This window comes from Brachionichthys hirsutus, chromosome 12, assembly GCF_040956055.1.
Source record: "Brachionichthys hirsutus isolate HB-005 chromosome 12, CSIRO-AGI_Bhir_v1, whole genome shotgun sequence".
Lineage (NCBI taxonomy): Eukaryota > Metazoa > Chordata > Actinopteri > Lophiiformes > Brachionichthyidae > Brachionichthys > Brachionichthys hirsutus.
This window is the reverse complement of record NC_090908.1, coordinates 1,182,120-1,195,322: the sequence shown is the minus strand read 5'-3', so window position 1 is coordinate 1,195,322 and position 13,203 is coordinate 1,182,120. Positions and strand designations below refer to the sequence as shown.

Below are 13,203 nucleotides of genomic sequence, written 5' to 3'. Positions count from 1 at the left end.
TGCTTGTGGAGTTTCTGAAGGATTTCAGCACCATTACAGGACCTGGGGCAGGTCCGGTAATGCTCCGCCCCCTCCCTCCCTTCCTGTGCCTTGTTCATAGATCCTAATGGATAATGCATGGCCTCCTTACTGATAGTCTGGAAATCCACGTTGAACCATGAAATACATTTGCCATCATTTTTAAAACCCACGACTTTTGGCCCCGTGTTAAGCCACAACGCATTATTATTCTTTACAGAAATCGATTTTGACCGATTTTATAAACGCAGGGTCTTAATTGTAACAAACACAATGTGCCTTGATGAAGTTGTTCTGACATCATTATAATTTATATAGAAATAGACCATCCAACCATCAATTAAACGCCGATAACCGAACCTGTTTAACACGAAACCACATTTAAAAGCAGTTTAACATTTTAATAAATACGGTACACTAGAATCCCTGCAGAGTTGGAGGATGCCTCTCAGCTCCAGCCAGATGGCTGTATCCAGTGAAGTCCTACTTAGTCCGACTTGAATAAATACCCCTCATAATACCATCATTTATGACACCACGGCTGGAGAAATAATATACAAACACACACTTACGCACTACGACTACTGGGTGTTGCATCACCTCAATCGTGTAAACACAGGATATTTTTTCCGGAGCATTTAAAAATCAATAAACTGCATCAGCAATTAAAGCTTATCACTATACTCGTTGTGTACTTCCACTACAATCACACAGCTGCACCGGCGCGCCACATTATTTACATACATTGCATTTAAAGTATATCTGTCATTTTATTTCGTTATCATGTTAAATAAATAAAATGTTGGTACTCACCAAAACGGCTGTCCCCAAAACAGTATTTGAAAACAAAATCCATCCTCCTTTCTTAAAGTTCCTAAATCCAGTGTTGCTCCAAACATTAAATAGATCCCTTGCGAACAAAAGGCATTCCCAGCAGAACAATTTGCAGCGACCCTCGGAAGCTGTAAGCCAGGAGGAACGCTCGTAGTTTGAAGCCTGGAAGTGGGCAACAAACAAACCCTTTCCCCGCCTGGACGGGTTAGCTAACTCCGGAGTTGGACGACGTCGGCTCACGAGAGCTAGCTTCTCCGTAAAGGTCCGTCTTGAAAATGGCCTTTCAAGAATATCCACAACCAAATCCACGCTTTCCCCTCCTTCGGCCATTGTGGGTTAAAAACGCAGGAATAGTTGTTTTTTTATTTTCGGTCGGTCGCCGCCTCGCCGCACTTCCTGGTGCGCATTAGTTGATTACGCATCTGATTGGCTATCGCAACTGTCTATCAACTCTAAGAGCCAATCACAGGACGTGTTATTGACCTTCAACGTGAGCCCTGCAGGAAGGTCTTATTGTCACCAACTCGTGATCTGATTGGCTATCGCAACTGCCTATCAACTCTAAGAGCCCGTTTACTCACACAGCACAGACGGCTGGCAGTGCTGATTCAGAAGGCCACGGACGGATAGTACTTACCACTGGTACTATAAACTCTGCCTGGCAACACAAACTAGTTGAATTCTGATTGGATAAAAACTCTCACCTAAAAATACATCACTGGAATATAATATGACATGAATGTGAAGAATATATACTTTTATCATAAATATGATCATGTTTTCTTGATTTCTGGTTATGTTAGGCCAGCAGAGAAAGCCTTGCAGGCCCTGACCACCCGCCACTTGCTGTAACTTTAATTAGGGGGGGCACGTGGCTTGTATCCAATCAACCAAAATTCCTGCACAAATATTTTCCTTTAAACAACCTTTAGTTTTGTTCTGAAAGTTGTGAAATGCTACTTAAAACCTTCATCTCCAAAGGAAGACCGGGATACTGAAACCTGTAGCGCTGAAGCTCCATGTAGTCACAAGCTAATATACGTTTTATTTTGGGTGGGGTCGGCCTTATGAATTGTGTTGTAGCTTCGTTAAATGGATTTTGAACCGTTGTGTGGCATGGATCTGTGTGCTCGGCCGTGTTAAAGTTGAAGAGCTGAATTGACCATAGAATTCTTGGATTGCATGTTTTGTGCAGTATTAAATTCAACCACTTGCTAAGGATGTAGCGAAAATGTGAGCCAACAAATACCTCTAATTTTAAACAAATGATCTCATCAGAAATGCATGAATTAAGTTCTATTGCATCATGTTGCATAATTATGACTATTGCTGTTCTATTTTTCTATTGGGTCTCCAAATTTGCCAAACTTCGACTAGTCTTTTTTGCGATGTAATGTGCTTCTTGTATTTACAGTATTTCCTTTCCCAGTCTGGATTTTGTTATGCAGGACTGAAAGACGGCATGAGAAGGCAAATGTGCAATGCTTATTAAATTTTAAATAAAAATATGTTGCCATGTCTGGAGTCTTCTGGCACAGAGGCATTCAATTATTTTGCGGGACACAATTGAGTTACTATACTAAATAAAAATACCATGAATATTTCTATATTAGATTAATTGACATTAATTCACTCTAATTTCTAATAACCAGTTCACATCCTTACATACAAATTTACAGTTTTTAGAAAGTATTGTTTTTCTGCTTCCAAAAATTAGCTCCATTCAAACCAAATGGTGAAATCCTATTTGAAATTCATCGTTATATTCTTCTGCGTTACAAGTACATTTGACTAATAGTACTGCAGTGACACTTTCACTGCAGTACTTTTGTTTGTAACGTTTGTAGTTGTCTTTACGTCCGTTTCCCAGTGCAGTGCTGCCCCCATGTGGACAAATGCATGTCTACACATGATGTACACCGGAATGAAATACTGCAAGCATGTGCACATTTCATTGATACAACATATGTGATGGACAGGGAAAGCAAAGGCATGATGCAAATGCCAAAAAACAGCATTAGCAAGAAAATAGGAGCTTAGACTCACATAAATCCATAATCAATATTACAGAGCTCATAACAATTAGTGATGAACCAGGAATAAAGTTAAACCCTCCAAGCCTCACGAATATTCAGTGAATCCTCAGCATTAAGCCTCAGTGCGACAGCTGGAGTATTTCATCGACCGCGGCTGAGCTATATACTGTTGATGGGTGGTAGTGACGTCAGCAGCAGTGTGTGGGTGTTGGGGAGGGGGGGGGGTACTGACAGGAAGCAGAAGACAGGCTCAGCTAAACTCCTCTGTGCTGCTGGATTACCTTGAGCCCTGTGATGTCAGGTAGAGGACGAGCAAACTAAACCCTGCTCTTTTGTCCCTGTTGACCCCCCCCCCCCCCCCCCCCCCACACACACACGCTCTCTGATAAATAACTGCTATCCAAGGCTTCATTTGAGAGATGGTGGTATTTCTGCCCTCACAATGCAGTATTTTGTACGTTTTAGTTCCATGTGTTGCACCAAAGTATCGACAAGGTGTTTCTTTTATGGGACACTCAAACCAGTTTTCACATGGAGGGACAATTTCAGATGATGGCTCATTAGGAAGTCTTTATTTGAGGAAATGTGAATTAAAAAAAGGACATGGTGATTCAGGAAAATTTGGATTACAGAAAAAAAAGGCAGGATTCTTCCACAAATAAAGAGATTTTCTTTGCTTCAGAATCAATGGGTAACAGTAGCAAATGGTATCAAAATGGACCTGCTCCAAAAAGCTTTACACAACACAGACCAACCAACAAGCGGGTCATTTCAGGAGGACTTCTGGGTAACAATTAGTTACAGGGAGCAGAAATCAATCAATCTGAACACTCTGAATCATCACTGACCAGCTCTCAGAAGGCTCATTGTTGCATATGATTAGCTTAGCTTAGCATGAAGTTACTGAACTTGAGTCAGGTCAGTTTAAAACATGTTTACAGTCGGTCTGCATGTTGGGATTCGCCGTGTCTTTGGTTCAACGTGAGCGCCGGCATCCAGAATCCCTAAACGGTCACATCGAAGCAGGAAAAATGGGGAAACAATGGCTCTTCTTTCCTTACTCGACTTTCTCAGTAACAAACTATGCAAAGTAAGCATTTCAGTACGAGTGGGGGGGGGGCACAAGTTGGTCAGCAGACGCAAGATCCAGAACAATAGCAAGAGGTCAGAAGTAGGCGGGGGAGGGGGATGAACTGGACGCAAAAACATTCTAGATGAAAGCGCCTTCATCTAGAACATACCACTAAAGTAGTGACACACACACGCGCACACACACACACACACACACACGCACACGGAAGGAAAAACACAAAAAGCAAACAGGGCGAAAATAATATGGTTTAGCGGCTAAACAAAATCTAATTAGACAAAAATCGTTTTGTTGCATAAGACGGCCTCAATCGCTGCCATCGCTCCTAAGCCAATCAGAGGCCACGACTCGGCGTGAGCGGCGATGAGCGTTGCAGCATGTTGATGGTGATTTAATGAAAGGGAAATGCTTGAATCAATAAATGGCACTGATCGGACTGATCTCGGCATTTTAAATTCACATTTAACGCACGAGAAGCTTCTAGAAACGGCGAGCGGAGCGGACAGGCTTAGAGGAGGTTCCTGCTGCCGAAGACGTTGCCGGGGTCCACGTAGTCCTTGACAGACTTCAGCATGCCCACGCCGACGCTGGAGATGCTTTCCCTCATCCACGCCTTCCGAAGTTTCCCAACTGAATGACAGAGGAGAGAAAATAAAGAAATAAATAGACGCACGGCGGCGGGCCGAGGGCCGAGGGGGCGAGACAGAGGAGCCGCACGGCTGATTGCTCAGCGGGCCGCCGGGAGCCGATCAATCTTGTGAGAGTGAGTGAATAAACAGAGGGTGATAAATGCTTTTATTCAGACTGGAGAAATGTTTTGCATGGCATGATTTATGGAGCTCAGCAGACTATCAAACTCATTAGGCTCTGTGTTCCCAGAGGAGGGGCCGGCTGGCGGCCCGGTGGAGCCCCCCCTCCCCCCCCACCAGAGTCACCGGAGTGTTTCCTGCCCGTTTCCATTTCATTGTGCACACAAGCTCGCTCGTGCAGCCGACCCACAAGGCTGTAGTTCTCGCTTTCACTCGCCCTCACCGCCACTCTGGGCCCTCTGACCCGGGGCCAGATCACCGGCCGCGGCGCCGCACACAAAGGCTCTCCATCAGCCCGCCTCCAGGCCCCCAGACTGAGGCGTCGGAGCGGCTGTGGCACAGAGCCTAGCATGGGCGCCCATCGCTTCACCAGCTGTCCAGCCCGCCATCCTCCACGGCGTCTGCAGCCGACAGGTTCTCGGCGCGAGGTCTGGTGGAGGCACAGCGCCGGGAAAACGTTGAAGTTTAGGGAGCGCATAAAGTCGATTAGCTACTATTCAAAATGTATATCCAAGACGGGGGGGGCATTTTGTTTTGAATTGACAGTTAAGAGGTATGAGAAAACGCGTTCTGAACCAAAGGCCAAACCTGGGGGGGGCGCAGGGTGTGCTTGTGCAGGTTTCATGTTCTTAAATCAAACTGTGTTTAGTAAAATACAAAATACCACAGTTGTTGCCTGCAAACATCACTGCAACAGTTCACACAGAAAACAAACCAGTTTAGAAACAATATAGAAATATTTGAATGAATAAAATAAAAGACTTTTCATGGACTGCTACAAAAGAAAGAAAAAAGAAACTGCTAAACACAAAATTAGCCTGAGGAACATCAGAGCTGGGTAAATGTTAGCTTTTAGAGCCCAAAAGATCATCTTGAGAACAGAGCCGCTCTGAACAGATGACGCTCTTTGAGTAAACACCTGAGATGAGATACGCAGGCCTGAGAACAGGTGCATGATGGGAGTGGCCGCGTGCCTCTTCTTTGCCTCACTAGCGGGGAGCTCGAGTGTTAACGTGGGGAGTGTAGCACGCCATGCTAGCAGAGTCCAGCCAGGAAGCCCAGATGGGGATCCGCCATGAGGCGAGAGGAGCCCCCCCCCCCCGACAGCAGGGTCACCACACACACCTCCAGATGGTGAAAGGGCGGCCAATCAGCTGCTACCCAGTAACTAAGAAAGCCCCCTCCTCCTCCTCGGCCCTTCCTCCTCGTCCCCCCCCCCCCCCTCTCAGGAAACAGAAGGTGCTGGGACTGCATCATTGCCTCCATCACCGTGATAATTTACACATCTATCTTGTCATATTCTCTCGTTTTTTCCTGCTATTGCAATCAATCTCTTCAAGCTCGGTCTGCGCGACGGAGACACGCAAAGCGGCGCAGGGAGCCATTTCAGAAATGACAGATTTGCTTTTTCCTCCTTCCACAGAGCATCGTTTCTCCCGTGGAAACGCCACGGGGAGAACGGCGAGGTGGGGAACTTCACTAAATCAGGTCACCTCTGCCCAACGGTGATTTGTGAGTCAGAGGTGCGGTGAAGATGCCCGGCACCCGGGGGTGGCTCCTCACACAGGAGACTGCTGAAGCTTCGCCGGAGTCTCACCCCCCAACATGTTCCACGAGCCTCTGACAAATTGGGGTCGGGACACAGACGGGGTAAGGCAGAAGACCCCGTGCTCCCGGTGGAAGGCCGATGGATGGACGACTCTCCGGGTGATGGATGCTCAACGACTCTTCGACTGCTACGACACCGCTGACCTCTTTAAGGGCGCTTCTTACAACCGGCAAACTGATCGAGAACTTTGCCTTTAAACAAGCAAAACCTGCTTCCATCCAGCGTCGGCGTCTCCGTGACGACAGCCGTCAGCTGATGGTGAGCCCAGAAGTACATTCAGATTCCGTTAGCGGCCCCCACGCAGCTGCCCTGCTGTAAATACAGTGTACATTTCTCTGGTGCCCCCCCCCCCCCCCCCCATCCTCGGCTACATCGCTTTCGTTGGATACACAGAACCCAGTGAAACCAGCTCCATTTGTCAAGCGCTGATTGTGGTCAGACAAAACGGGATGTCTGCGCCGAGATAGCGCGCAGCGCTGTTATTAATCACAATTACAGAGTGGGCCTAGCCCAGGGGAGCTACATCAATATCCCCCCAGCCCCCGCCCCCCCCGCCCCGATCAGCACGGGGCGGGGGGGCCACCGTTTGGAGGTCAGTATACAGCCGGTGATAACGGCAGCATCATTTACCCCGGCTCGCCGCCTCCTTTTTATTAGCAATCTTTTAATTTTGAACCCGTCCCCACCTTCGGGAAAAATTGTGATTTAATATCGCAGCTGATTCACTGCATACTGTTTTTGACAGGCGTGATGAATAGCCTGAGGTGATGTATGAAAACAGCGAGGCGGATGGCAATATAGATAAGGCAGCCATTTCGGTTAGCCTGATGGCGCCTGGAGAGTCGCTGCGCCCCCCCCCCCCTGCTCACGTTTCATTTGGTCACTGCTGAAATGAACAAATAACCGAGTCAGAGCAGTTCCCCGAGCTGTGTGTGGAACATTTGTGGGCACGTGAAGGAAGCCATGACGGCCCTCTGGCCAGACGGGCACGGAGCGAGGAACGCTCGGCGCCCTTTTCTTGCAACCCGTCTTCGTAATTCACAAAGAACATGCGATGAAATGAAAGTTATTGCTCAGGTTAGTACCTCCATGGTGATGCGACAGGCTCCCTCCATTGGCAAGGATCTCTTCTCTCGCTGCATGCTGGGAAGTACAAATATGAACCATCACATCAGACGTACCCGTGATCTATGAGAGACCGAGTCAGTAACTGGTAACGAGTCATACCTCCACTTGCTCATAAATGTGCACCGGGTCGCTGAGTCCTCTGTAGTTGAAGGCAAAGTAAAAGTAGACGCAGGCGCCGGCGTCGTACATCTGAGTCACCCTGGAAGGAAACACGCAGGCGTCAGGCTTAAAAGGCCTCCCGAGTGTTCCTCCCCCAGCTCTAATCTCAAACAAAGAGATCCGACGAGGCGCAACACTTCATCATCATCTCCCACCTAGAAACTGAAGCAAAGCGGGAGCTTCAGCCGTCCCTGGCGAAGCCCGGGGGTTAATTCTATTCATGCTTTCCAGCCAGCAGAAGCACGGCAACCTCTAAGAACGTTGTTTTAACCGAATCATCCGACGCCTCCCGTCGGAGGATCCGACCGCTCCTTTGCTCAGGATGTACGTTAGTCTGCCTTTTAGTCGGAACTCATCGGGAACACATTTTAAATGATTTTTACAGCCTGAAATGCTCCGTTCCCCCTCTGGAGCAGCAGGGAGCAGACCCCCCCCCCCTGTTCATTTGACATGGCCCATCAGCTGGCACGCCGACTGTTCCAGAGGTTAAATGGACAAATCAATCATGTGACAGACTGCAGACGGAAAATGAATGGCTGTGGCATAATAAGGGGGAGGCCTAATCTGTCCGTAATCTGCAATCTGATGGCCGTCTGATATTCTGACTGTCCGTCTTCTGCAAACTCGCATTTTGGAACAATACTACGAGTCGGCAACTTCAATGTGCCTTTGGTTTAATTAAAATACTAAGTATGGAAATAAATGAAAACCATGTCAAGCATTTGTAAAATGGCTTTTTAAACGATATGCAGCCCCCCCCCGTGTGAACATGGACTCGTTATTTGAGTCAGACATATATTCACTATTAACTAGTGCTAAATACGCATTAATCTGTTGAAAACCAGTTTTCTGGAGGCTCAAGAAGTTACATAACCTCCTGCAACGATGAGACATAATCTGTTTACCAAAACCATAGCAGCCTGCCAGCCTGGATGAAGTAAGAGGGTTTGGATCTGCACCGATCCCTAAAAGTATTACCGAGTTATTCTCACTCGGTTTATCTTCAACTTTAGCTGCCATTTGTTTTTGTGAATTACCTGCATGTTGAAAATGGTGGGAACTGCACTCCTTTGTCTTTGCACTCTCGGACGATGCGTGCCTTTACATTTCGGCAAAGGTCCACCACCCTGGAAACAAAATAAATCATTTATAAAAACCCAGATAACTCATCTTATGAGGAAACAGTTAGAAAATGCTAAATTATTGAAATTCAGAAGACAAAACCGCAGAAAGGAGGAGGAGTGGATGAGATTGACTAGCGGGAAGACGATTGTGGGAGAGGCTCCCACTGGTGTGGAAATGGCTGCCAGTCCTGAGCATGTGCAGCCGTGTGTGGAGGACGGGGGGGTAATGAGCCAGGCACACACGCTCGCCTCGGTGCCTGATCTCTGCCTCTCCCATCAGGCACGTTACACAACGCAGAGCCGTGTGTGTGCTCCCGGTTGATGTGTTTGTGCGTCTGAACCCATGTAGACAGTGCACAACACTCCACATGTAGATGTGGGACGAACACGCACAAAAGGCCTCCGCTTTGGTGCGTGAATGTCTGTCAGTGAGGGCAGATCTGCAGGAGGCCACCGATGCAGACATAATTAATTGCCTCTCAGAGACGGAGAAGTAAAAGAAAGGAAACAAAAGGATGGACTGTGTGGAGGAGGAATAAAGAAGAACCTCTGCAGCTCACCTGTCCCAAGGCACGGAGGTTTCAAAGGACTCCGCCACCACGTAGAGGTCCATCCCCAAGTCCTGCTCGGGACACATCAGCGTTAGCAGGCCGACAGCTCGATGCTTATTCAGGCTAACTGTAAAATCTATATGGAATCAATTTCTCCATCACCTACGAGCTCTGACGATTAAATGTGCGTTTCACCTTAAAATGAGGGACAGGAAGTCATTTTAAGCTAAACTCCTGCTTTCTTGGTTAAAGTTCAGTTGAAACTTAAATGAAAGCCTCAGCCGTGTGTGTGTGTGCGTGTGTGTGTGTGTGCGCGTGCGTGCGCGTTCCCAAATGAAGAATCACAACCATTTTTACATACAGACAATGCGCACGTAAAGTATTATTAATTCTGTGACTTGGTGTGGCTTTATGCCTCTCTTTAAAGGAACGTTTATTCATTCTTTGACGGATTTAGATCCGAGCACCATCGGAGGAATCATTTGACTGCAGGTTTCTAGACTTGGTTCTGGGTTTGCATTCATCCACACCTTTAAAGGCAGTGAGAACCGATGCAGCCCTGGTTCTGCAGAACCCCTGCCCAGATTATTGGTGTGTTCCTCCACCATTATAATTCATGCTCCTCCTAACAGAACGGTCCGTCCTCCCCTCGATGGCGACGCTGACCCCTGACCTCATCGGATCAAAGACCGCCTGCGGACACATTCTGCAGCCTTTCCACGCCGCTCACTATCCCGTTTGCTGTCCGACCGCATCCTCCCCACCCGCCCAAAAGAGAAGACCCCAGAGGAGGAACCCACCCGGAGGTACGCAATGACGAAGGTCAACATGTAGCCCCTCTGCCCATTGTCCTCCCCAGCTGCCAGGCCCCTGAAAGGAGATAGCGGGGTTAATATGTAACGGCGCCCGTCTTCGGGCTTTGTTGCCAGAGCGCTGCTTTCACAACAGTTTCTGGGGAGCCTGTCAATCCAACAACGTACAGATCAATGAAGCGGCGCTCGAAGCATCACCGCAGGTCAGCCCACATCCATCACCCGCAGCGGGTAATCAAATGTTCATCCACCACCCAAACTAATCAGGCCAAGCTCATCACAAAATCACTATATTGATTTTCACCCTTCTTCCTGTTTCCCAATACCACGAGAAACTATCGCAGAAGCACAGTAATCCATCACTGGCACTTGATCTGATTGGTCATCGTGATTTATTGTAAATAATAAAATAAAGCAGAGGGAGCAGCATGTGACTGACAGAGCGCGGGTCCAGCTACCTGCAAGAACAGGCAAAAAACAGTTACGCTTCCAAACACGACGATTAATACACGATTAACAAGAGAAAAATCTTCCCGTCACGCGCGCCTTTTAAGCTGCGATAATCAAAAGGTTGCATTCATGTGAAGCTGAAATCAGGAAGAGTGGGAAAAGTTTATTCATTTTACGAAGCCATTTAATCGGTAAGTTTCCCCTAAAAGAACAATATTTAATCATTCAGATTTCTAAGATCATTTTATTTTACTGACCGACTTTCAACAGATTCGTTATATACTTCTTCCCTCCAAAATAAAGCTAAATAATAATCTTAAATGTTGAGAATAGATGCTAAAATAAAATCAGACTCGGCCATGAATTCAATAAACACCCTTAATTCCTAATTCTGATTGGAGGATTTCATCTGTGAAACCAATGCTGGCGGTTTGGGGTCGCATCCCTCTCAGGCCGGCAGGTAACTGATTACCAGCAAAAGCCCTCATTGATCCATTTCACGATCAATCGCAACAGCGAAGCGGTAGCAGGCTCCGTCTTAATGCCCCACGCCGTCCTTGGGGGGGCAGCCTACTATCAGCCCCCACAGGAGATCCATCAGCCCTCGATGAGGCCGACTACTCAGGACAAAGTCGCGCCTGAAGACTTTTCACCGCTCTCGTATAAAGGCCGATTTAAAAAGCGACTTCTCCGTACGTTCAAAGTCACGCTGATCCGGCAGCACCAGAGACTCACCCAAACCGTGCAGCGATGTCGTAAACTTGCTTCTCGTGCTGCAGCACCTTCTCGCGGTCGCCCTCGAACAGCAGCGTGGCCACACACAGCCGGTCGGGGTCAAATCCTTTGAACTGGGAAGTGAAGCGAAGCGGCAAGTTCAAAGAGACGCGGCACAAACAGTCAGTGATGTTCAGCCCCAATTATCCGTCACCTTGGTGATGTAAAACTTCTTCAGCCCGTCCAAGAAGGATGTGAAAATTGACGACACTTGAGGCTTCAGTGCATGACCTGTGGGGGGGTAGAGTCAGAGTTGAGTTATCCTAACACCCACATGTCAGCCATGGCCTGGGGGGGGGTTAGAGTCAGAGTTGAGTTATCCTAACACCCACACATCAGCCACGGCCTGGGGGGGGGTTAGAGTCAGAGTTGAGTTATCCTAACACCCACACATCAGCCACGGCCTGTGGGGGGGTTAGAGTCAGAGTTGAGTTATCCTAACACCCACATGTCAGCCATGGCCTGGGGGGGGGTTAGAGTCAGAGTTGAGTTATCCTAACACCCACACATCAGCCACGGCCTGGGGGGGGGTTAGAGTCAGAGTTGAGTTATCCTAACACCCACACGTCAGCCACGGCCTGGGGGGGGTTAGAGTCAGAGTTGAGTTATCCTAACACCCACACATCAGCCACGGCCTGGGGGGGGGTTAGAGTCAGAGTTGAGTTATCCTAACACCCACACATCAGCCATGGCCTGGGGGGTCAGAGTTGAGTTATCCTAACACCCACATGTCAGCCATGGCCTGGGGGGGGGGGTTAGAGTCAGAGTTGAGTTATCCTAACACCCACATGTCAGCCATGGCCTGGGGGGGGGGGGTTAGAGTCAGAGTTGAGTTATCCTAACACCCACACGTCAGCCATGGCCGGTTTGCTGCAGTGTTCTGAATCTGAATCAAGCGATTCAGATTTATTTGGGGTTTGAAACTAAAGGAACTATAAATGGTAACATATGAATAAGTTTACTCCCAGCCGGTGGCAGCCCCCACCAGGGCCGATAAATCAGGGGGCTTCCGAAGGGAAGTGGGCCCGACGGTGATATCAGTCTCCTTCACCCACTATTTCTGATTTATTCCTGATCGGACACACAGAGGCGCCTGTGGACAATCCCAAATGAGGGGCCAGTGGGACGGGCATCAATCACAGTGGGGAAGTCACGGGTGATGTCACACTTCATTTACCCCCCCCCCATGCTCAAGTCTCTTATCACTTGGTGTCCTCATTGTTTCCATTACAAAATTTGATTGCAGGTCTTTGCGTTTCTCGCAGCCATCGTACTCATTAAATATTCAGCATCCAGAGAGAGAAGACGACGCCCACAGCGCGCTTAATCCTACTTTTAACCCTCCTCTGCGCTTTGACATAAACACACGCTGCTGCATTCTATATTTTGGGGGGGTTGCATATCAAGATAGCCGATGCGAAATTGCACTTGTGGTTCCTGTGAATGCATCAGTTCTCCTTACTCAGCCGGCACCGTGATTAGAAGTGGGGGGGGGGGGTCACTAATAAGTCCAAGAAGGCTTCATAGAGCCTTGAGCTTTAGTTATTAGTACAAAACCTGGTTGCTTCGTCTTCCCTACTTAATGCTAAGAAGTGCCTACTCTGTGAAAAGTGAAAATATAGGGGAGATAATGAGATCCCCGGAGACGGGGTGGGGGGGGGGCGAAGCTGGTTGCATTCCACAAGACCTTAAGAAACAACATCATAAAGATTCAATGCAACAACCACTTCATTTTAGCCAGCGTCATTTTTCATCTTACTTCAATTATTATTTGTGTGTTTGCAGATATTCTGCAGCAGAAATGATCAT

The 13,203-nt window shown here is 47.9% G+C and overlaps 1 protein-coding gene across 1 annotated transcript in view; it reads right to left on the bottom strand.

Annotated features, from left to right (window-relative positions):
• Positions 1-3,443: 3,443 nt before the first annotated feature.
• agps (alkylglycerone phosphate synthase) overlaps positions 3,444-13,203 on the bottom strand; it is a 21,473-nt gene continuing 11,713 nt past the window's right edge. Inside the window, exons 13-20 of the mRNA XM_068746337.1 lie at positions 11,549-11,625; positions 11,356-11,468; positions 10,159-10,228; positions 9,368-9,429; positions 8,721-8,810; positions 7,624-7,723; positions 7,482-7,539; positions 3,444-4,608 (exon numbers count right to left, since the gene is read on the bottom strand). Of these exons, the coding sequence (XP_068602438.1) occupies positions 4,487-4,608; positions 7,482-7,539; positions 7,624-7,723; positions 8,721-8,810; positions 9,368-9,429; positions 10,159-10,228; positions 11,356-11,468; positions 11,549-11,625 (692 nt within the window). The 3' untranslated portion in view covers positions 3,444-4,486. The remainder of the gene's footprint in view (positions 4,609-7,481; positions 7,540-7,623; positions 7,724-8,720; positions 8,811-9,367; positions 9,430-10,158; positions 10,229-11,355; positions 11,469-11,548; positions 11,626-13,203) is intronic.